The sequence below is a fragment of the Coregonus clupeaformis genome, unplaced genomic scaffold, assembly GCF_020615455.1.
Source record: "Coregonus clupeaformis isolate EN_2021a unplaced genomic scaffold, ASM2061545v1 scaf1668, whole genome shotgun sequence".
Taxonomy (NCBI): Eukaryota; Metazoa; Chordata; class Actinopteri; order Salmoniformes; family Salmonidae; genus Coregonus; species Coregonus clupeaformis.
In genome coordinates this window covers 37041-61828 of record NW_025535122.1, presented here as the reverse complement: position 1 = coordinate 61828, position 24788 = coordinate 37041, and the positions used below count along the sequence as shown (strand labels likewise).

Genomic DNA, 24788 nt, shown 5'->3' with positions numbered 1-24788 from the left:
TGACCACAATACAGGCATAGTCCGTCTTGCCGACGTTGTTGTCTCACCGAACCTTGTAGGGGTGAACGTCCCAGTTGCATAGGTTCCTCCTCAGATTCTCTCCTCCGCTCTGTCGATTGCTTAGGACCAGTGATCGAGGGCTTCCGGGCTGTGGATACCTTGTGTTGCACTATCAGATTATCAATAGAGATGGCTATGTTGATAAACTCATGTAGCGCAGTGATATCTCCTCGACAAGCCAACTCAGTCTGTACGTCTTTGCGCAGCCCTCTCGGAAAACGGTGAGCAAAGCAGTCTCGCTCCATCCGCTACCGGGGCTGCTATAGTCACGGAACTCTAAAGCATAGTCGGCTACTGTGCGATGCGGCCCTGCTGAAGTTCGCATAGTTGGTCTCCCACACTACGCCCAGATACTGGGTGGTCGAACACCTCTTGGAACAGTCTTTTGAACTGAACTTCCGCATTCAACTCGGGGACCTCAGCTGCCCAAAGCGCAGTAGCCCAATCCAGTGCTCTTCCCGTTAGCAGAGAAATCATGAAATCCACCCTGCTACGGTCACCGGGAAACATAGTACATTATACGACATATACAGGGGACGTCTGGAGTAGAAACCCCTGACATTTGCCAGGTTCCCCGTCGTACCTTGTCGGTAGAGAAATCGGAGGTGCATGACGAGGACTGACCGTGCTCGGGGTGGTGCCTTCAGCCGCACCAGCGTTGAGTAGTTGCAGGAGTTCATCCATCCGTTTCTCCTGTATCTCCCATCGCCTCTGTAATTCCGCTGGATCCATGGTTTTGGCGAGGTATTCTGTTATGAATACTCGGACAGAGTGGTAAGATCCAATCGCAGAATTGCGATGCTTTATTAGAGTACAAACTAGGGAATAGCTTAATCGTAGTCGGGCGGGCTGTGGTCAAAACCGGGCCAGGCAGAGACAGGCAGAGGTACCAAGGGAGCGGGCGTAGTCGTAGTCGAGGGCACAGGCACAGGGTCAGAGTACGGTAATCACTGGGATAAACAAGCAGAGGATTAAGCAATTCGGGGAGTCAAACAACGAGGCACAGGTCGGATACACGGGTAATCAAAAACAACAAACTCTCTCTCTCTCTCTCTCTGAACAAAACACTTAGCAAGTCACAAAGGAACAATACCTCGCACCGACTGAGCTTCTGAGCACACCTTAAATCCTACACTAATTACTGACAGGTGTGCTCAGAACTCAGGTGAACCAGATCGAGTCTGGTGACTCCCCCTCTCTGTAGATCGGGGAAGTGTCAGACTCTGTCTAGACCCAGCCAACCCCCGATCCCTTACAAGGGGAAGTTGCAAGCCGAAGAACACCATCCCAACCGTGAAGCACGGGGGTGGCAGCATCATGCTGTGGGGGTGCTTACCTGCCGGAGGGACTGGTGCACTTCACAAAATAGATGGCATCATGAGGAAGTAAAATCATGTGGATATATTGAAGCAACATCTCAAGACATCAGTCATGAAGTTAAAGCTTGATCGCAAATGGGTCTTCCAAATGGACAATGAACCCAAGCATACTTCCAAAGTTGTGGCAAAATGGCTTAAGGACAACAAAGTCAAGGTATTGGAGTGGCCATCACAAAGCCCTGACCTCAATCCTATAGAAAATGTGTGGGCAGAACTGAAAAATTGTGTGCGAGCAAGGAGGCTTATAAACCTGAATCAGTTACACCAGCTCTGTCAGTAGGAATGTGCCAAAATTCACCCAACTTATTGTGGGAAGCCTGTGACCCAAGTTAAACAATTTAAAGGCAATGCTACCAAATACTAATTGAGTGTATGTAAACTTCTGACCCACTGGGAATGTGATGAAAGAAATAAAAGCTGAAATAAATCATTCTCTCTACTATTGTTCTGACATTTCACATTCTTAAAATAAAGTGGTGATCCTAACTGACCTAAGACAGGGAATTTTTACTAGGATTACATGTCAGGAATTGTGAAAAACTGAGTTTAAATGTATTTGGCTAAGACTTCAACTGTAAGTTGCAACTTGAAATATAGGTTTGGTAATAATGAAATAACAGTTGGTATTGAATCATATATTTGGTTTCAACAAATGTAGTATTTTTCAATTGAGAAAACCTAACTAATTTACGTGACCAGTTGAAGTATTTTTTGGGGGGTTGATACACATTTTTTTTTTACAGTGACTGCAACACCTGTGGGAAAAATATATTCACCTGAATCTTAATTATAAGATAGGATATTAGTCTGTCTTGATAGGGAAAGAAATGTTAACAGCTATGCATTGCTTACTGGTATTATTCTATGGGTTCATACATAGGCCAAATTCAGCCATATGCTTGTTGGCCTTGTTCACCTTGTTGATTCCCTTTAAGCCTCCTCTCCATTTGAACTAAAAATGACAGATCAAGACAAAAGGCACAGAAAAACCTTAGCTGTTTTCAAAGCCCAAGATATTCAATCTAGTGCGAATCCTGTTTAGGATATGTAGTGATAGATTTTTTGATTATTTATTCTGAACATTGTTCATATTACCTAGATATTGTGGAGTTTCATGGTGGATAGAGAGAGATTGAGGGAATAATCCCTTCTGAAAACATAGACAAATCCCAAGCCAAATTTGAACCATGCCATGTTTAGATCAGACAGCTATTCCTCACATAACGTCATGATAATGTCGGAGAAACTATATATTTTTTAAGGAATTAATTGCATAACAGAATCAGCTCTCATTGAAACCCATTATGAACATAAAGGCATAATTGTTTGATTTTAGGTTAGGCCTTCAGTCAAATATTACTCAATAATGATATGGAAAAGCATTTTTCCACCAGAAAATCCCATTTTAACCCCTGCCCACATCATGCATAACATAGTAGCCTATAGACTACGCTCCCAAAACAACAATCTAATCTACTCTTCTGAAAACATACATCAATGACAGCATAGCCACTAGTCCACTCCCCGCCCGACTCATGAAAGAGTTGCATGCATAAACCTCGCCACAAAACCAACACAGAAATCCATGCGTTTTCTGTGCTGCCACAGACATTTTCCTAGTGCAGTTATTCTTGGGCGTTTGCGTCATATATAGTACGTCTCTTCTGTTTGGCCGTATATCTATCTACCCATTCATACAGTCAGGCTGCATTAAGGAGAGAGCTGCTGAAGCACATACAGTGCAGCGCGCCGAGCAGTGAGGTTTGACAGGAGGCACAGGGGGGACTGCTGTCTGCTCGGTACTTTTCATGCAGACAGTTCCCAGAGAAGACAGAGAGAGACAACTGCACTGCAATTGGACGGATGTGACAAGACCTTTATGATAAAATTTCACCCAATTGGTTTTGTAACTGAGTGGGACGTTATGAAAATGCACCGGCTTGGAAATGGAATTGTAATCCTTGATAACCTCTCCATTAACAATGTAGCCTAACAACACTTAGTCGAGCAGCGTAGATTTATTTAGGTGTTGCTCATTTTCTTTTTCTACAGCTCCATGTGATTAGAAACCTGCTATGGAGGACCTCTTTAGTCAAAATGAATCTGAGCACTGACCATGCCAATTTATGGGGAAATGGTTCCTATTTGGAATTTCAAGGTGGGAAAGTGGGGACACCGTGGCTTTCAGAGTCGCCTGTCAACACCACAAACTCCACTGGCAACGGGACTGAGATCGGTGAAGTGGATCTTACCCGTGCCATCCCGCTTGGCTTGGTCCTTGGGGCTTTCATCGTGTTCGCCATCGTGGGCAACATCCTCGTCATCCTGGCGGTGGTGACCAACAGGCACCTGCGGACCCCGACCAACTACTTCATTATCAACCTGGCCATCGCTGACCTGCTGCTGGGTACCACCGTGCTGCCGGTGTCTGCCACCCTGGAGATCCTCAACTACTGGGTGTTCGGCAGGATCTTCTGTGACATCTGGGCGGCGGTAGATGTTCTGTGCTGCACCGCGTCCATTATGAGCCTGTGCGTAATTTCAATCGACCGTTACATCGGGGTGAGCCACCCGCTGCAGTACCCAAGCATAGTGACCGAGAAGCGGGCACTTCTGGCCATGCTCGGGGTGTGGGTGCTCTCGGTGGTCATCTCCATTGGACCCCTCCTTGGGTGGAAGCAGCCTCCATCGCCGGACGACACGGTGTGCCTCATCACCGAGGAACCGTTTTATGCACTCTTCTCCTCCCTCGGGTCCTTCTATATACCGCTGGTTGTTATCTTGTCCATGTATTTTAGGGTTTATGTAGTTGCCAAACGGACCACCAAGAACTTGGAGGCCGGGGTGATGAGGGAGAGGATGAACACGAGCGAGCTCACGCTCAGGATCCATAGGGGATCCCAGTTGCAGGATGAGACAGGCGGAGGCACTGGCAAGGGCCGCGTGACGCAGGCGAGGAGCTCCCTGGCAGTGAAACTTCTGAAATTCTCCCGGGAGAAGAAAGCAGCAAAAACTTTGGGGGTCGTGGTTGGCATGTTTACGCTTTGTTGGCTGCCGTTCTTCCTAGCCTTACCCATTGGTAGGTATATTTTTCCATATTTATTTACCCTTTTCCAAACGAATATCCAAGTACGCCTATTACAGAAAACTATCTTGATCGATATGATTATTTGACACAGCAGTCCAGCAGTTGAATGAAACAATGATAATAATCATAATATTATGATACTATAGCCTACAATTAAAACAACCCTCAATATGTGATAATATACCTATTATGGTAAATGTATATACATTTTGGTGCCATATTACATTTCGCAAGCAAACTGCTGAAAAGTGTCTGAGAAGATTTTTCATTAATATCTGGAAGTAAATCTAAGTGGCACTTGGGTCCCATTCATAGAGAACTGTCCCATAAATCCCATCTCCAGAAAGTTGGCACTGATGCAGACAATGGCATATATGATAATATGCACCCATTAATTTACTGCCATGATTTATCAGCATGATGCCTGCGTCCCAAATGACACCCTATTCCCTATAGTGAACTACTTTTGACCAAAGCCCTGTGGACCCTGGTCAAAAGTATTTTGGGACGCAGACAATGTGTGTGGCATAGTGGACTTTATTATACTGTAGTGGGGGTCTACTACCTTGCCAAACAACAACCAGTTGTCTATAGCAGAGACTAATACCCAGGCTATTGGTGTCACTGTGTCAGGGTGAACTTAACCAGCTGTAAGACATCATGCTCAGAGGTATGGAACATAATTCCTTAATCATATTACTAGGTCCTAGGAGGTTTTCCTGAGCCGGAGTAATATGGTCAAGGAAACCCCACATATTACGCTGGTCTGACCTGAGCTGCCTGGGCCCCTCTCTTATCTGGTCTGTTGATCCTCAGCCCCAGGGCCAGTAGGGGCTAGTGGAGTCTAGAGGGACCAGTGGGGGTGGTAGGGGCTAGTGGAGTCTAGAGGGACCAGTGGAGGTGGTAGGGGCTAGTGGAGTCTAGAGGGACCAGTGGGGGTGGTAGGGGCTAGTGGAGTCTAGAGGGACCAGTGGAGGTGGTAGGGGCTAGTGGAGTCTAGAGGGACCAGTGGAGGTGGTAGGGGCTAGTGGAGTCTAGAGGGACCAGTGGGGGTGGTAGGGGCTAGTGGAGTCTAGAGGGACCAGTGGGGGGTGGTAGTGGCTAGTGGAGTCTAGAGGGACCAGTGGGGGTGGTAGGGGCTAGTGGAGTCTAGAGGGACCAGTGGGGGTGGTAGGGGCTAGTGGAGTCTAGAGGGACCAGTGGGGGTGGTAGGGGCTAGTGGAGTCTAGAGGGACCAGTGGGGGGTGGTAGGGGCTAGTGGAGTCTAGAGGGACCAGTGGGGGTGGTAGGGGCTGAGTGGAGTCTAGAGGGACCAGTGGGGGTGGTAGGGGCTAGTGGAGTCTAGAGGGACCAGTGGGGGTGGTAGGGGCTAGTGGAGTCTAGAGGGACCAGTGGGGGTGGTAGTGGCTAGTGGAGTCTAGAGGGACCAGTGGGGGTGGTAGTGGCTAGTGGAGTCTAGAGGGACCAGTGGGGGTGGTAGGGGCTAGTGGAGTCTAGAGGGACCAGTGGGGGTGGTAGGGGCTAGTGGAGTCTAGAGGGACCAGTGGGGGGTGGTAGGGGCTAGTGGAGTCTAGAGGGACCAGTGGGGGTGGTAGGGGCTAGTGGAGTCTAGAGGGACCAGTGGGGGGTGGTAGGGGCTAGTGGAGTCTAGAGGGACCAGTGGGGGTGGTAGGGGCTAGTGGAGTCTAGAGGGACCAGTGGGGGTGGTAGGGGCTAGTGGAGTCTAGAGGGGACCAGTGGGGGTGGTAGGGGCTAGTGGAGTCTAGAGGGACCAGTGGGGGTGGTAGGGGCTAGTGGAGTCTAGAGGGACCAGTGGGGGTGGTAGGGGCTAGTGGAGTCTAGAGGGACCAGTGGGGGTGGTAGGGGCTAGTGGAGTCTAGAGGGACCAGTGGGGGGTGGTAAGGGCTAGTGGAGTCTAGAGGGACCAGTGGGGGTGGAAGTGGCTAGTGGAGTCTAGAGGGACCAGTTGGGGGACCGGTGGGGGCTAATGGAGTCTAGCGGGACCAGTGGGGGGGCCGGTGGGGGCCTGTGGGGGCCCAAGCCAGACTCCACTGGGACTGACAGCAGTAAAGGGCCCACCGCCACCATCACGGCTGTAGAGACAACATCTAGAGGAAATGAAACAATATATATTGTGGAGAAGAGACTCGTGCTGCGGGCACATTGTGGCGAGGGACAGAGCAGTGCAGATAGACGAGGGGAGGCTAAGAATGGAGGCCAAGAAAACGTAGATCATTATTTACTACTGTTGTTTTCAGAGGAGACCTCTGAAAAGAGAGGAGTTCCCCTTCTCTGTGCCTCTCTCTCCAAGAGGTCAGGTCCAGTATGGTAATGTACTGTGTCAGCTATCTTTTATAACCCCTAATAAACCAGAAGCAGTCAATCACTAAAACTCCTAATACATGCATTGGCAGTCGTGTAAAGTAACTAAGTACAAATATTTAAAGTAGTTAACTTTTACTTTTACTACTAAAGAAAATATGTACTTTTTACTCCCATAAATTTCTCCTTACACCCAAGAGTACTCGTTACATTTCGAATGCTCAGGCAGGACAGCAATATGGCCCAATTCACGCACCTATCCATATAACGTGTTGTCATCACTACTGCCTCTGATCTGGCGCACTCACTAAACACAAATACTGCGTTTGTAAATTATGTCTGAGTGTTGGAGTGTGCCACTGGGTGTCTTGACCAACAACAAAAAAATTAGGCTGTCTGGTTTGCTTAATATAAAGAATGTACTTTTCCTCCAGTAACATTATGAAAATTTATTATTTTTTCCACCACTGTACTTAAGTATATTTAAAACCCAGATACTTTTAGACCTTTATTCAAGTAGTATTTTACTGGGTGAATTTAACTTTGACTTGAGTCATTTTCTATTACGGTATCTTTACTTTTACTCAAGTATGAAAATGGAGTACTTTTTCCACCACTGTGGATTGACTTGGGACAGTTGTGAATGCATGCACTAAACCAGAGCATGCAGATCTCCAGTCATTACAAAGAATGTAGATAACTTGAATTGTGCAGGAGTTTGTGCTTATCAGGAAGTACTGATCCGTAGTGCGCATATTAGGAGCCTGCTGTCCTAGCTTCGACTAGAACTATTTGTTTATTAAAAACAAAAAATGATGTTTTAAGTGAGAAGTAGGAATTGGTCTGAGCACCACATTGTGTACCTGTGTAATATTGACATAAGCTCAGAACCACTTGTTTTTCAAACATGGTCCTATTTTATCAATTGCTGTGCTGGTCAATGGACAGTTCATTACCTCTGTCAAATGACTAGGTAGCAATCCTTAACCTTGCGTCAATCTAAGTAACATAACAAAAAAATCCCCATCAAAATCCGTCAGTTTAAGCTAGAGATATCTGCATGGGCTGCGTCTCAATCCACCCCATCCGCCTATGTCAGCCTTCCTCATCTGCGGTGGAAGGTGACCGAGCTACAGCGATGTTTGTCAGACCATGAAAAATCGTACTTCTCACGAAAACGTCTGTAGCGTCCGAACGGTTTGGCCGAATATGACCACTCTATGGAAAGATGAGACTCTCACAAACACGAAGGTGTTCTCCATTTTGCTCTACGATCACCACAAATGTCACAGGATAATGGACTTTACAGTGTCCTGCTGTTAAAATATGAACAGCTAAGGTCTCGATGAACAGCTGAGGTCTTGATGAACAGCTGAGGTCTTGATGAACAGCTAAGTAGTAGAATCAGGTGCGGTAGGCTTAAACAAAAATGCCTACATAACCCTGTGGCTCGTCAATAGCAATTTTGGTAACTCTTGATACAAACACTGTCACAAATGACAAACTGCTGAGAAACACCTGTAAAATACAGTCATTGAACAAGTACAAAACACTTTTATGAATACATACAGTGAGCTTCAAAAGTATAGGGACAGTGACATATTTCTGTTGTTGTTTTGGCTCTGTACTCCAGCACTTTGGATTTGAAATGATACAATGGCTATGAGGTTAAAGGCTATTTGAGGGTATTTTCATCCATATCAGGTGAACCGTTTAGAAATTACAGAACTTTTTGTACGTAGTCCCCCCATTTTAGGGGACCAAAAGTATTGGGACAAATTCACTTATATGTGTATTAAAGTAGTCAAAAGTGTATTATCTGGTCCCATATTCCTAGCACGGAATGACTACATCAAGCTTGTGACTCTACAAACTTGCTGGATGCATTTGCTGTTCGTTTTGGTTGTGTTTCAGATTATTTTGTGCCCAATAGAAATGAATGGTAAATAATGTATTGTGTCATTTGTATTGTAAATAGGTATAGAATATGTTTCTAAACACTTCTACATTAATGTGGATTCTACCATGTTTACAAATAATCCTGAATAAATTGTGAATAACGATGAGCGAGAAAGTTACAGAGGCACAAATATCATACCACCAAGACATGCTAACCTCCCCTGCTATTGTAATGGTGAGAGGTTAGCATGTCTTGGGGGTATGATGTTTGTGTGTCTATAACGTTCTCACTCTAAATCCTTTAGCTACAAATGTTGTTAGTAATGCTGTACCCAGCTGTCCAACTCAAGTAATAGAGCACACATTCCCACATTTATAAATGGCAGTATAAATATGAAAACATACATAAGTGCTACTGATAGTGTGTGATGTAGGCTAGCCTACTGTGTGCATATGAATGTGTGGAAGTTGGTTGTCAGCTCCACATGGGCCAGCTTGACACATTTCTTAGCTTCTCAAATGACAGAAATATTCCCATAGAGATGGCCTGGTGCTAAATTAATCAGCTGGTTTACACATTTCTATGGGACAGGGGCATGCCCACAATCCACCACCCTGCCATTAAGCAGTGTGTCCATGGGATGTACCGTTGGGATGGCGGTGCATCTGATGGATGAGGGCAACAACAACTTCCTTGAGAGTTTGAGAGCTGGTCTCTCCACGGTTCTCTCCTCCATAGTAGCAAAACACGCGCACTAGTACTAGTGCACGTCACGCTTCATCCGTTGCCACCTAAAGATGCCCAACCAACCCAAAGGCTCTTTTAAGAAACACATAATAATTTAAATAAGCACACACCGTGTGTGTGTTGTCGGGAAAGGGCGGGGGTGTCAAAAACTATACACAAAAAATAATTGCTCCAAATATCCCCTCCGGTAGGCAAACCAAGGACTTTCGAATCCCAGGGCGATGACACTAACCGTTACGCTACAAACCCTGTTATAGATAAGTTAACTTGACACTCCATTTAAATGGACAGTCTGGTGATGACAGCCACGGATCATTCCTAAATTGTTTTATTGTTCATTCACTCAGTACTGATTGAACGTTTATTTTTCTGGCTTATTTTGACTGCTCACAGATCACGCAAGCAAGAATGAGGGGGTTCCTTTATTTGGCCCAGGTTACTGGGTGAAAAGTGATTGCATTTATTTTTGGTACTGGGCTGCCACCTGGGCGTGAACCAGGTGCCCCGCTCTGGCCGAGGACGGCGAAGTCGGCTCAAAACGAAAGTGGTGTGGTCAAGCAGGAGTGATAATAATAATAATTTAATATGCCATTTAGCAGACGCTTTTATCCAAAGCGACTTACAGTCATGTGTGTATACATTTTTACGTATGGGTGGTATCGGGGATCGAACTCACTACCCTGGCGTTACAAGCGCCATGCTCTACCAATTGAGCTACAGAGGACCACATGAGTAGGATGCTGTTTTCACATGCAGAAGTGATTGCTTTTGATAAAAACGCTTTATCTGCCTTCCTAATGAAAACTAGTTTGAAAATTCAAACATTTATTTTATGGAATATAGATTGTATGCTTCTAGACGATGCACCATGCTGCCTTGTTACTGTTTGACGCAGATGACTGTTTGATTTGAGAAGGATGTTCCTCCCCACTTTCGCTCGATGGCGTGATGGCCATTGCCCGGTTAAACCGTAATACAACTCCCTCCAAAAATTGGCTGACGACCCTAATAATAACGACCCTGTCAGAAATCCGTTATAGTGGTTCTCGGTGTGTTGTGTACCTCCAATCAAGTTTATTTGTGAATTTTCATTGACATTTGTTTCATATTGGCTTAGATATAATAAGGAGATTTAAATTTAACATTGAGCTTCAACCAATGCATACTATAGTCGAGCCAACCAATGCGCCTATAATTACTGCAGCCATATGGAAACGTGCTTTTTGACAGGACCTTGCCTTAATCCTGTCGCATGCTTCCCAGTCGAAACAGTTTGCGCATATTTTATGAGTACATTTTGTGACGTTTTTGTTCGTTTTGGTGTTCGTCAGGGGTAGATCAGTTTAATATATCAGATTGATTGTAACTTCCATCAATGTAATTGTCTGTATCACTTCCAATCCCCCATGTTTATATATATATATATATATACATACACATACACATACACATACATATACATACATATACACATATATATATATACACATATACACACATACACACACACATACATACACACACACATACATACACACACACATACATATCCTTAAAAATATATATATATACTTGGAGTAAACTAGTGAACAACAATGCTTAGGCCTCTACTTCCAGCTTATACTTACTATCTACATTTTATGGACACAGTCAATTTTACAATAATTATATTTTGTTTGTTTTTTCTCCTGAACTTCTTCTACTCTCAACCTCTCTGATCATTTTCATGATGTCCATCCGGTTTGCTTCTATATGCCATATCTTTCTAACTGTGCTCGTTCACAAAAGCTCCCAACCTACAACCTATATACTTATTGTGGACACAGTATGCTAACATTATTAGTTATCTTGTTATTATTTGTTGTTAGTTGTTATTAGTCCCATCCTTCAGCTCCATTCAACACCTCCCATCTATCTCGTTCGCTTCGCTATGAGTGTGCCTTTACGCCCCCGCTGCTACACAAACACACACACACAAACACGCACGCACGCACATACACACACAGACACACACATTATGCGTTCCTATCCGGGATGAGGTTGCTGGTCACTAAACAAGGTCGGACAGCAGCAGGAGATTCCTCCGACCGCTGCAAGGAACATTTAATTAGATAACAGAAGCACGGAACTCTGGGAACATTCTGGGAACATTGTGGAGTTGTGTTCTGTTGATCCTGAGGGTTCTTTGGAAAGGGAGGAGGGGGACGTAAGAATGTGGACAACTCTGGACTGTTTATTTAAGACCAATCAATGGATAACCACAAGACTAATATCCTGATTATTAGGGCCCAGTACGATACAGTGCATCATGTTACTTAACAGTACAACCTTGTTTAACCTTAGGGGCTAATTTAAGCTGAGCTGCAAAAGTTGTGAATTCAAGCATAGATACGGTACGAACAGTGGACCACATCCATCCATATTGTTTACACACCCACACTATACAATGGAATACTCTACATCTTCTCGACTCCTCCTCTATTATGACAATCCCGTAGGCTTATCCTCACCCATCTATTCTCCCTATCCTATAGTCTGTAAATGGAGGGATTAAGGGATGGTTATCGTTTTTTAAATAATAATCCCCTGCTGCTCTTCTGAGCTTAACTGTCTGGCTCATTGGCTCAACTTCTAAACCCCAGTAATTGTAGCCTGATAGGAGCAGAAACACACAAGCTCCATCAAACACACACACACACACACACACACACACACACACACACACACACACACACACACACACACACACACACACACACACACACACACACACACACACACACACACACACACACACACACACACACACACACACACACACACACACACACACGCACGCACACACACACACACACACATGCATGCACACACACACGCATGCACACACACACACATGTACACACACACACAACACACATCCTCTCCCTCCCAGCACAGCTCCGCTCCCACTGCCCTCATCAGCCTACTTCCACCCACTAAGGGGGATTTCCTGTGAGCCGCTCACTACACCCAACCACTGTAATCACTAGTCTGTGGTCTATGTAATGTAACTAGAGTGACGGCTGGCTGTGCTCCAAGCTGCTCCATGCCAGGTGCCCCGAGGGTCTTTTTTCTAGCGTGGATGTTTAGGGTAACTATGGCTCATAGGGGTCAGCGGCCTCACTTCAAAGCACAAAATAGATGGACGCGCACACACACACAAACACACACACACACACACACACTGACTAATGAAGGTCACTGACATGGGCAACCAGTAGCCCAGTGTTAATCCCTTCCTGAGAGGATACACAGGTGTCAGTATTCATCTCTATGTGTGTCAGACACACAGCTATATAACCTGTAGGATTCATGCTCTATCAGACCTGCTCACTGAACTGAACTTTCTCATGGAGATAATGTGTTATTCCCAAAGAAACACCCATCCTTCAACAATTACAGTAAACCAATATGTCAAATTTTATCTCAATAGAATGAGAATGAGGTTCAGAGCTTTACCTGTAACATTGCCGTCCCAGAGGGCACAAAATCCATTAGCCTCTATCAACAAATATACATTCAATATACAGGTAACTGCCAAAATAATGGAAACACGAACATAAAGTGTCTTAATAGGGCGTTGGGCCACCATGAGCCCGGAATAGCTTCAATGCACCTTGGCATTGAACATTTGTCTGGAACTCTATTGGAGGGATGCGACACCATTCTTCCATGAGAAATTCCATCATTTGGTGTTTTGTTGATGGTGGTGGAAAAAGCTGTCTCAGGTGCCGCTCCAGAATCTCCCATATGTGTTCAATTGGGTTGAGATGTGATGACTGAGACGGCCATCGCATATGGTTTACAATGTTTTCATGCTCATTAAACCATTTAGTGACCACTCGTGCCATGTGGATGGAGGCATTGTCATCCTATGGAGGAAGTCACATCTAAATGCTGTCTCTCTGTCATCTCTCATCTCAGCCAGTCAGTGACAAATCATTAGTACTCAGGGGATAATTGTGTTATTTTCTCTGCACACATTTTTCTGGCCACTTTAACCCCTAACCCATTATATTAACGCCCAGCACTAAAGGCTTCTCATTTATCAAATGGTGAAGGCAGCATGTCCAAACGTGACAGAAGAATGTTCAAACAGAAGAATGTTTGTGTCAGGCGGTGTTGTGTGTTCGTGTGTGATTGAGGCGGTGGGGCTGTGTGTGTATCTCGATGTGTCTCAATGCGTGTACGTCTCCATCTGTGTGCATCCATGTTGTGCTTACGCAGTGAGTTCGCTGGCCCCTGTGCTCTGGGGGTGATTGAATTGGTGTTTGGAGGGGAAGAATAATGAGTGTGAGAGGAGTGATGCTGAGGTAGAGGGGATGGCAGACGAGTCCTGTGACAAAGCTGCTGTGGACCACTGGACAAGGGCACTAAAGCAAGGCCGCAGGGACATCAATTGAACTTACCAATAATAGCTTCATTCCATGTCTTTCATTTAAAGCAATAACACTTTCCCTCCGCTTACATCGTGCATCACATATGTATGTAGGCTATGTCACCAAGAAACCAAGTTTTTATAACACCAGATACATCTTACTGTACATACCTAAGGGACATTCTATCATTCCAGTCTGAGTATGTGATTTTCTCTTCTGCTGATCTTAGACACCTCTTTGCACGTGTGTGTGTTCATAAAGGTATCAAACACACAGTAAGTGAGAATAACAGGATGCCTTGCTTCCTTAGGACGTTCCTGCAGACGCTCCTGTTGTTTCTTACCCTGTGTAATGTTTGATTTATTTTACCTTTATTTTAACAGGAAGTCCCATTGAGACCAAGGTCTCCTTAGGAAGGGAGCATCTTACAACAACAAATTACACAGAGGGAACACACCGGAAAATAAAAATACACAGAGAATACAAAACAAATTAAACGTTTTGTTCCATGTGTAAAATAATGTGTAAAGTAATGTGTGAGTGATTGTTGTTTGTCTGCAGGAAGGAGGTGCAAACACTGTTTTCAGTGGATGTGATCAGATCAGAGGAGAAACAATAGTTCTCCCTCAGTTCTTCCCCCACCCCATTGTCTTTCACATACTACCGGACACTGACTACATCCTTGCCAAACAGTTGGCAGTTTACACTGACAGTTATGTATAGGAATTCAATATAAACACTGGCAAGAGGATACTGTACAACAAAGTGCAATACACACAAAGCGTAGCACAAACACACAAACAACCTACAATAATACACATAGCTTTCAAAGCTAAAGATCACAAAGGACCTCCTGAACAAGCATGCAGGAAAAGCTCTGCCAGTTTCTATCCTGCTGTGTTACTTTTCCACTACCCTCTCTAAAACTCTGTGTGTGTCAAATACAATTAAAGATTATTGCTCATGTACACAGATTTACTGGTATTATAGCCCAATGCAGTCCAAAATATAATTTTCCTGTGTTTTCTATATACAGTGCATTCGGAAAGTATTCAGACCCCTTGACTTTTTCCACATTTTGTTACATTACAACCTTATTCTAAAATTGATTAAATTATTTTTTCCCTCATCAATCTACACACAATACCCCATCATGACAAAGTGAAAACAGGTTTTTAGAAATGTTTGCTAACTTATTAAAGATAAAAAACAGAAATACCTTATTTACATAAGTATTCAGACCCTTTGCTATGAGACTCGAAATTGAGCTCAGGTGCATCCTGTTTCCATTGATCATCCTTGAGATGTTTCTACAACTTGATTGGAGTCCACCTGGAGTAAATTAAATAGATAGGAAATTATTTGGAAAGGCACACACCTGTCTATATAAGGTCCCACAGTTGACAGTGCATGTCAGAGCAAAAACCAAGCCATGAGGATAAAGGAATTGTCCATAGAGCTCCGAGACAGGATTGTGCCGAGGCACAGATCTGGGAAAGAGTACAAAAAAATGTCTGCAGCATTGAAAGTCCCCAAGAACACGGTGGCCTCCATCATTCTTAAATGGAAGAAGTTTGGAACCACCAAGACTCTTCCTACAGCCGGACGCCCAGCCAAACTGCGCAATCGGGGGAGAAGGGCTTTGGTCAGGGAGGTGACCAAGAACCAGATGGTCACTCTGACACAGCACCATAGTTCCTCTGTGGAGATTAGAGAACCTTCTAGAAGGACAACCATTTCTGCAGCACTCTACCAATCAGGCCTTTATGGTAGAGCGGCCAGACGGAAGCCACTCCTCAGTAAAAGGCACATGACAGCCAGCTTGGAGTTTCCCAAAAGGCACCTAAAGGACTCTCAGACCATGAGAAACAAGATTCTCTGGTCTGATGAAACAAATATTGAACTTGTTGGCCTGAATGTCAAGCATCATATCTGGAGGAAACCTGGCACCATCCCTACGGTGAATCATAGTGGTGGCACATCATGTTGTGGGGATGTTTTTCAGTGGCAGGGACTGGGAGACTAGTCAGGATCGAGGGAAAGATGAACGGAGAAAAGTACAGAGAGATCCTTAATTAAAACCTTCTCCAGAGCTCTCAGGACCTCAGACTGCGGCGAAGGTTCACCTTCCTACAGGACGGTAGAAACCTGTTTTCGCTTTGTCATTATCGGGAAATTGTGTGTAGATTGATGAGGATTTTATTTTATTTAATCCATTTTAGAATAAGGCTGTAACATAACAAAATGTGGAAAAAGTCAAGGGGTCTGAATACTTTCCGAATGCACTGTATATTTCCACACTAGGAGGTTGGAATAATACTGTGAAATTGTGAAAATGATGATAATGCCCTTTTATTGTAAGAGCTGTATGATGTATGTATGTTTTGGTGGTATATATAGTTAATAGACCAATAAGAAAGAGAGTTCCAAATCTATCTGCCAATAACAGCTAGTTATCAGTTTTCCCCTTCCCACTCAGACCGCTCCCAGACTGTCACAACTTCCGCCGAGGCTGCCTCCCCTCCTTGTTCGGGCAGGTTTCGGCGTTCGTCGTCACTGGCTTACTAGCTGCTGCCGATCCATTTATCATCACTCCACTTCTCTTGTCTAATATATCACACACACCTGGTCCGTATCCCCAATTAGCCATTGTATAAGTGTTCCCTCTGCTTCCTTGTCTGTGTGGGTGTTTGTTTGTTGTGAGCTGTGTGTAGCTCGTTCGAGCTACCCTTACCTTGTTGTTGCCAGGGTAGATATTTCCCCTGTGCCTGAGTGTTGTTGTCGCATGCTTGCGCAACTGTTTATCGACGGAATACACTTTTGGAGGCGTATTACTCTCCTGCGCCTGACTCCTTCTATCACACGCATCACACAGACAGTCTTAGCTAAATTCTTGCTTGAGAAATTGCTCTTTGCTAAGAAGCTATTTTTGTTTCTTTTTGACCATTTTAATTGTTACCCAGAAATGATTTGATACTGAGCTAAAAACGGCTCCATTGCAACTTTAACAATCCAAAGGACATGCGTGTGTGTTGGGTTGAGTTGAGTTGACGCAGTGGCTGTGTGTATTGGTCCAGGCACTGTGGTCTAGGCACTGACCCATGGTCGTGTCCCCCAGGGGACTCTCTGTGTATATAGGGCCCACTCCTGAGGGAGAGGCAGATAGGAACACAGCTGTGTTGGCCCGGGCTCATACCAGCCTAACGGCCCATCTGTGGTTCCCTGGCTCTTTGGAGGATAGTGAAGCTTCCCAGTACCCACTGGCTCTCCCCTCAGTCCCAGTACACTGCTCCTTTTATTTGGCACAAAACCTTTAGCTCGGGCCAAGGAGGCAGAGAGAGAGAGAGAGAGAGAGAGAGAGAGAGAGAGAGAGAGAGAGAGAGAGAGAGAGAGAGAGAGAGAGAGAGAGAGAGAGAATTTTGGCCTCTTTATTGATTATGAGTGAGGGCTTGTTTTTCTGTGGTTCAGCCAATCTCTCTGTTTGTGGCAGGGACGGCAAGTATGCACTGTTTACTGTGAGGCTTGAGTCGCAGATGGCACAATGCATTTGCAATTAGGATAATCTCAGTGTGTGTGTGTTTTGGTCTGACAATCTGTGAGATCGAGAGAGAGACAGAGGGAGAATGTTCTCTGTATGTGTCTTGGCCTCCTGTACAGTACATGTATCAAACAGTGTTTACAGGCTTGTATTTTCAAATGCTATTTTCACCCTTAGATGTCCACAGTAAATGGGTTTACGTAACCTAGAATTGATTCAGCGTAGGACTGCTTGAAGTGCAGAATAGGTTGGGCATTAAACCCCAAACTATCTACTTCTATCCCTCCCTCTCTCCCCCCATTTACCTCCCTCTTTCTTTCTCTGTCTGTCTGTCTGTCTGTCTGCCTGTCTGTCTCTCTCACTGTCTCGCTCTGTCTGTCTGTCTCTCTCTCTCTGTCTCTCTCTGTCTCTCTCTCTCTGTCTCCTTCTCTCTATCTCTCTCTCGCCCTTTCTGTCCATCTCTCTCTCCATCTCTCTCTCTCAATCTTTCTCTCTCTCTCTATCTCTCTCAATTCAATTCAAAGGGCTTTATTGGAATGGGAAAATATGTTTACATTGCCAAAGCAAGTGAAATAGATAATAAACAAAAATGAAATAAACAATACAAAATAAACAATAAACATTACACTCACAATAAAGACATTTCAAATGTCATATTATGTCTATATACAGTGTTGTAAGGATGTGCAAATAGTTAAAGTACAAAAGGGAAAATAAATCTACATAAATATGGGTTGCATTTACAATGGTGTTTGTTCTTCATTGGTTGCCCTTTTCTTGTGGCAACAGGTCTCAAATCTTGCTGCTGTGATGGCACACTGTGGTATTTCACCCATTAAAATGTGATTTGTTTTCTAAATCTTTGCAGCTTAGTTTCCACCTCATTTTGTGGGCAGTGTGCACACCAGATGACAGTGTAACCACTACCAGATGACAGTGTTACCACTACCAGATGACAGTGTTACCACTACCAGATGACAGTGTTACTACTACCAGATGACAGTTGTTACCAGTACTACCAGATGACTGTGGTACCAGTAATACCAGATGACAGAGTTGCCACTATCAGATGACAGTGTTACCACTACCAGTTGACAGTGTTACTACTACCAGATGACAGTTGTTACCAGTACTACCAGATGACTGTGTTAAGAATACTACCAGATGACACTGTTACCAGTACTACTAGATGACAGTGTTACCAGTAATACCAGATGACAGTATTACCAGTAATACCAGATGACAGTGTCACCACTACTATCAGATTACAGTGTTACCAGTAATACCAGATGACAGTGTTACCAGTAATACCAGATGACAGTGTTACCACTACTATCAGATGACAGTGTTACCAGTACTACCAGATAACAGTGTTACCATTACTACCAGTTGAAATTGTTACCACTACCAAATGACAGTGTTACGTGAACGACTAGATGAGAGTGTTACAACTACTTCCAGATGACAGTGTTACCAGTACTACAATATGACAGTTTTACCACTACCAGATGACAGTGTTACCACTACCAGATGGAATTGTTACCAGTCCTATCAGATGATAGTGTTAACAGTACTACCAGATGACAGTGTTACCAGTATTACCAGATGGCAGGTGTTACCACTACCAGATAACAGTGTTACCAGTACTACCAGATGACAGTGTTACGCGTATGACTAGATGACAGGGTTACCAATATCAGATGACAGTGTTACCACTACCAGATGACAGTGTTACGTGTACGACTAGAAGACAGTGTTACCCCTACCAGATGACAGTGTTACCAGTACTACCAGAGGACAGTGTTTTAACTACCAGATGACAGTGTTACAAGTTCTACCAGATTACAGTTTCGCCAGTACTACCAGACAACATTGTTACCAGTTCTACCAGATGACAGTGTTACCAATACTACAAGATGACAGGTGTTACCACTACCAGATGACAGTGTTACAAGTACTAACAGTTGACAGGTGTTACCATTACCAGATGACAGTGTTACCAGTACTACCAGATGACAGTGTTACCAGTATTACCAGATGACAATGTTATCAGTACTACCAAATGACAGTGTTACCAGTACTACCAGATGGCATTGTTACCACTACTACCAGATTATAGTGTTATCATCACTACCAGATGACAGTGTTACCACTTCCAGATGATATTGTTACCAGTACTACCAGATGATATTGTTACTAGTACTACCAGATGAAAGTGTTACCACTACCAAATGACAGTGTTACTAGTACTACCAGATGAAAGTGTTACCACTACCAAATGACAGTGTTACCAGTACTACCAGATGATAGTGTTGCCAGTACTACCAGATAACATTGTTACCACTACTACCAGATGACAGTGTTATCAATACTACCATATGTCATTCTTACCACTACTACCAGATGACAGTGTTACCAGTACTACCAGATGATAGTGTTGCCAGTACTACCAGATAACATTGTTACCACTACTACCAGATGGCAGTGTTATCAATACTACCATATGTCGTTGTTACCACTACTACTAGATGACAGTGTTATCAATACTACCATATGTCATTGTTACCACTACTACCAGATGACAGTGTTATCAGTACTACCAGATGACATTGTTACCACTACTACCAGATGACATTGTTACCAGTACTACCAGATGACAGTTTTACCACTACCAGATGACAGTGTTACCACTACCAGATGACAGTGTTACCATTACTACCAGATGATAGTGTTACCAGTACTACCAGATTACTTTTTACCACTACTACCAGATGACAGTGTTATCAGTACTACCAGATGACATTGTTACCACTACTACCAGATGACAGTGTTATCAGTACTACCATATGACATTGTTACCACTACTCGCAGATGACAGTGTTACCATTACTACCAGATGACATTGTTACCACTACTACCAGATTACAATGTTATCAATACTACCAGATTACATTGTTACCACTACTCGCAGATGATAGTGTTATCACCACTGCCAGATGACAGTGTTACCACTTTTAGATGACAGCTGTTACCTTACTACCAGATGACATTGTTACCAGTACTACCAAATGACAGTGTTACCACTACTACCAGATGACAGTGTTACCACTACCAGATGACAGGTGTTACCACTTTCAGTTGACAGGTGTTACCACTACCAGATGCTCTTGCCTTGATATTGGTGTCCTGGAAGAGGTTAACAATATCTTGTTCTCCAGATATTATGTCCTAACTTGTCCTAACTTTCACACACGATTGCTTGGGATTATAGGGCATCCACAATCTTACCAGGAATGTGATATTAATTTGGGCCGTTCATCTCCTCAGAGACCAAGTGCGGCTTACACACACACAGACATCATACAGACACACACACACACACACACACACACACACACACACACACACACACACACACACACACACACACACACACACACACAAACACACACACAGAGGCAGGCACACACACACACACACACACAAACACACTACACATGCACACACACACACACACACACATACACACACACAGAAATAAACAGTCCAGCTATTCCATACTTCCTGTATGTGTTTCATAACTCATTGTTTTCATTCCTAAGGCGGACTTCCTAGTTTCCACTCTCACATCATTAGCCTATGAGATTCCCTCTCACCAGCGATGCTTGGCCGTAGCAGTGGGGAGTGTGACACAACATAACACAGATTAGCTGCTCTCATTATTTTACTGAATAAATTTGTTTGATGAGAATCCATGCTAATCTTGTTGACTAGCTAGGTGTTGGAATGCATGGAACGTTTGTAATTGATGAGTCCAGGTTTTCGACATTTAGTAGGTAAATGCATGTGGTCTCGCTTTTCACTCATGGGTCATTATTTTATTGTGGTTGTAAATGCTGTCCCTTGACTTTGGCACCATGTAAAAACACATGACAACTGATAAATGTTGTGTTTTATTTAACAGTTATTTAATAAAAAAACATATGTACATCCTTTATACTGCAACACATCTATTTCTTCTTCTTCTTCTTCTTCTTCTTCTTCTTCTTCTTCTTCTTCTTCTTCTTCTTCTTCTTCTTCTTCTTCTTCTTCTTCTTCTTCTTCTTCTTCTTCTTCTTCTTCTTCTTCTTCTTCTTCTTCTTCTTCTTCTTCTTCTTCTCATCATGCTCTCTCACACCCTCTCCCATTTCATCTCTCTCTCTGTGTCATTGGGAATATTTGTAGTGACATCAACCTGAGACAGGGCAGATTTGACATTGCAAGTGGAAAGCACTTGACGAAGTTGACGATGCTATGTAGCCTTGAACACATAACAATTCCTGCCCTCTTTTTGAAGAGATGCATCTCGTCTGGAACACATCTGTCCTCCCTCAGAATGTTGGGTCATCCCAGGCCCTGTTAGTGTTGTTATGTGTCCATTCCAAGTGGCTAGGCCGGTATCCGCCAGCCAGGTCCACTAGTCACATACCTGGGACTAATGTGGCGTCGTTGTCAGAAGACATAAAAATCATAGTTATCTAGTTTAGAATCACTGCCCTCCTTTATTGTGTCTTCTGGCAATGTTGCAATAGGCCTCAATGGGCTGTTTTTGTCCCCTGTTATTTATCTTTCACTGAGGTAGTTTACATGTCCAGCTGATTTGGTCCAACATGAACCACATGGTTTTATTACAGCATGCTGCCATCTATTGGACAAAAATAGAAGTACACTAGAGCGCTTAGGAAGAAGCCCGATGTGTGGAGCTTTATGTACTGACTTCATTGATATAAAGGCTGATGTTATGAAGAGTGAACACAGATCAATACAGATCAACACAGATAAATACAGATCAATATAAAGCTGTATAACCTTTATCTGTTCTTGTTCCCCCAGGGTCTTTCAACCAAGACTTCCGTCCTCCTGAGACGCTGTTCAAGGTGATCTTCTGGCTGGGCTACTTCAACTCCTGTCTCAACCCCATCATCTACCCCTGCTACAGCCGAGAGTTCAAACTGGCCTTCATACGCATCCTCCGGTTGGTCTATTACTTCACTACCTATCATATTACTGTACTCCTTCATTCATCTGCATCTTCCAGTTGGCCTTTCATATTTCTTAGGCCAATGATGTAAAATGATGTTAGAGTATGTACATTATGTCTGTAACTGTGGAAACAACAGACACATTTCAATGGACAATGTTTTTCAATTAAAAATGTTCACGCACCTCCCCATCATCAGATGCCAGTGTCACCATAGAAGACGCCCAGGATGGCGGGCTTACAACTACCGCACCTCCCACTTCAACTCCTCTGGCCACTCACGGAAGAACTCTGCAGAGTCTGGTCACTCATGGAAGAACTCTGCCTGCTTCAACGGGAGCCAGCGCACCCTGCCCTCCTCAGCCAGCCCCAGCCCCAGCTACCTGCCGCCCTGCGCAGAAGGGGATACCCTCTCCACCTGCTGGGCCTCAGCCGCCTCCAGGCCCTCCTCTCTGTTGCCTGGGAGTCCTGCTGACTGCCAGCTGGGGACACTGAGGGGGGGGGTGGGGGGTGGAGGGACTCAGGGGGGGATGTCTCACAGGGAGTCCAGCCAGGGGGTGTTCTCGTTCCCCTGTGTGGAGCGTGGAGGGGACATACCTGAGGATAAGGTTTGACTGTCTGGGAGTCTTACAGTCATCAGTTGCTGTTAAATTATTCCTGATGGGTATTTAAATCATGTTCAGTACCTGACTGATTTGGGGAGTGATGTATGGTTCCATTCACTGTCAATGGTTCAAGTCAAGTCAAATTAACTGTCAATGGTTTTGTATCTTTGGCATGGGAAATGGTTGAAGGAGTGGAGATGGCACTACAGTGATCTCTGCTGTATGTTAGCAGGCATTAATGAGCATCAGGATCAGTCCAGCATCTGTTCAATGGAACTACCACTGTCGGAGGGAAACTACTACAGATGAAACTGTCCTGTATTTCTCAGAGACATGATCAAGGACAATAGTGAAGCAATGGGATAAACCACATGAACTGTACATTATGGATTTGACCATAGCATACCAATGCATGCATCTGTATCAAGGCTGTACATACAGGGAGATTCTCGTTTGGGCGAAAGACCATCCTCCGTCCTCTCTCCTCCGTGACCCGGAAACGGATGTGGTTTAGTGTTCGAGGAGTGTGTTAATTCATTAGTGGCCGAACGGAAGAGTATCCTCCCCTCCTCGATCCATCTTTCATCAAGGATACTCATGTGTATCCTACCACGGAATAGTTTTTAAATCTGCCACACCCCCTTTGAATAAGCTTTTTTTGTCAGAGGAGAAAAAAATGAACACGTTTAAAAACAATATGCTACGTATTGTTTTATCTATAAATGTCTTGCACAACTAACTTAATTTGTTTTGAGCGCTTTACACATGTTTGGGGAATCCACCCCTGTAAACATAATATGCCTCATGATGCGCGAGTGGAAAAGGAGCGTCTTATTTCAAGCAACTGCATTTCCATCCACGTTCACGCTCCTCGCCGACTCTCCTTGATTAACTTTGACCTTTTTCAAAAGGAGGCGAGAAAGGACGGAGGAGAGAGGATGCAGGAGGTGAGCAAATCAAATTGATAAAAGGCCACAGTATTGGCCCTAGGACTGGGAGAGACTATGCTACCCTGGGACTACCTGTGGAACTGCACCCTAATCTGTCATTCATTGGTCTGATCTGTGAATGTTTCTTGTCTACTGGGTCTGTGGTCCTTCTCTTTCAATTGGTCTGATCTGTGAATGTTTCTGGTCTCCTGGGTCTGTGGTCCTTCTCTTTCAGTTGGACTGATCTGTGAATGTTTCTGGTCTTCTGGGTCTGTGGTCCTTCTCTTTCAGTTGGTCTGATCTGTGAATGTTTCTGGTCTCCTGGGTCTGTGGTCCTTCTCTTTCAGTTGGTCTGATCTGTGACTGTTTTTGGTCTGTGGTCAGTCGGAGAAAGGTGCTACATGTAAAGAACAGATGATCATGTTTCTGTTAATATCACTCAATGTCAATATCACAAACTTTATGGTGTATTTGCTTAAATAAAGTATAACCTGGTTTATCCTGTGTAGTAATCATATGGACAAACATCTAGTAGGTAAATAAAGTATAACCTGGTTTATCCTGTGTAGTAATCATATGGACAAACATCTAGTAGGTAAGTAAAGTATAACCTGGTTTATCCTGTGTAGTAATCATATGGACAAACATCTAGTAGGTAAGTAAAGTATAACCTGGTTTATCCTGTGTAGTAATCATATGGACAAACATCTAGTGGGTAAGTAAAGTATAACCTGGTTTATCCTGTGTAGTAATCATATGGACAAACATCTAGTAGGTAAGTA

The 24788-nt window shown here is 44.0% G+C and overlaps 1 protein-coding gene across 1 annotated transcript; it reads left to right on the top strand.

Annotated features, from left to right (window-relative positions):
* The first annotated feature begins 3011 nt into the window (after window positions 1-3011).
* Window positions 3012-24505, top strand: LOC123487346 (alpha-1A adrenergic receptor-like). The gene is made up of 3 exons (XM_045218566.1): window positions 3012-4518; window positions 22325-22466; window positions 22672-24505. Exons 1-3 carry the CDS (start codon window positions 3537-3539, stop codon window positions 23084-23086), a joined length of 1539 nt encoding a protein of 512 aa, XP_045074501.1. The 5' UTR covers window positions 3012-3536; the 3' UTR covers window positions 23087-24505.
* Window positions 24506-24788: the final 283 nt, after the last annotated feature.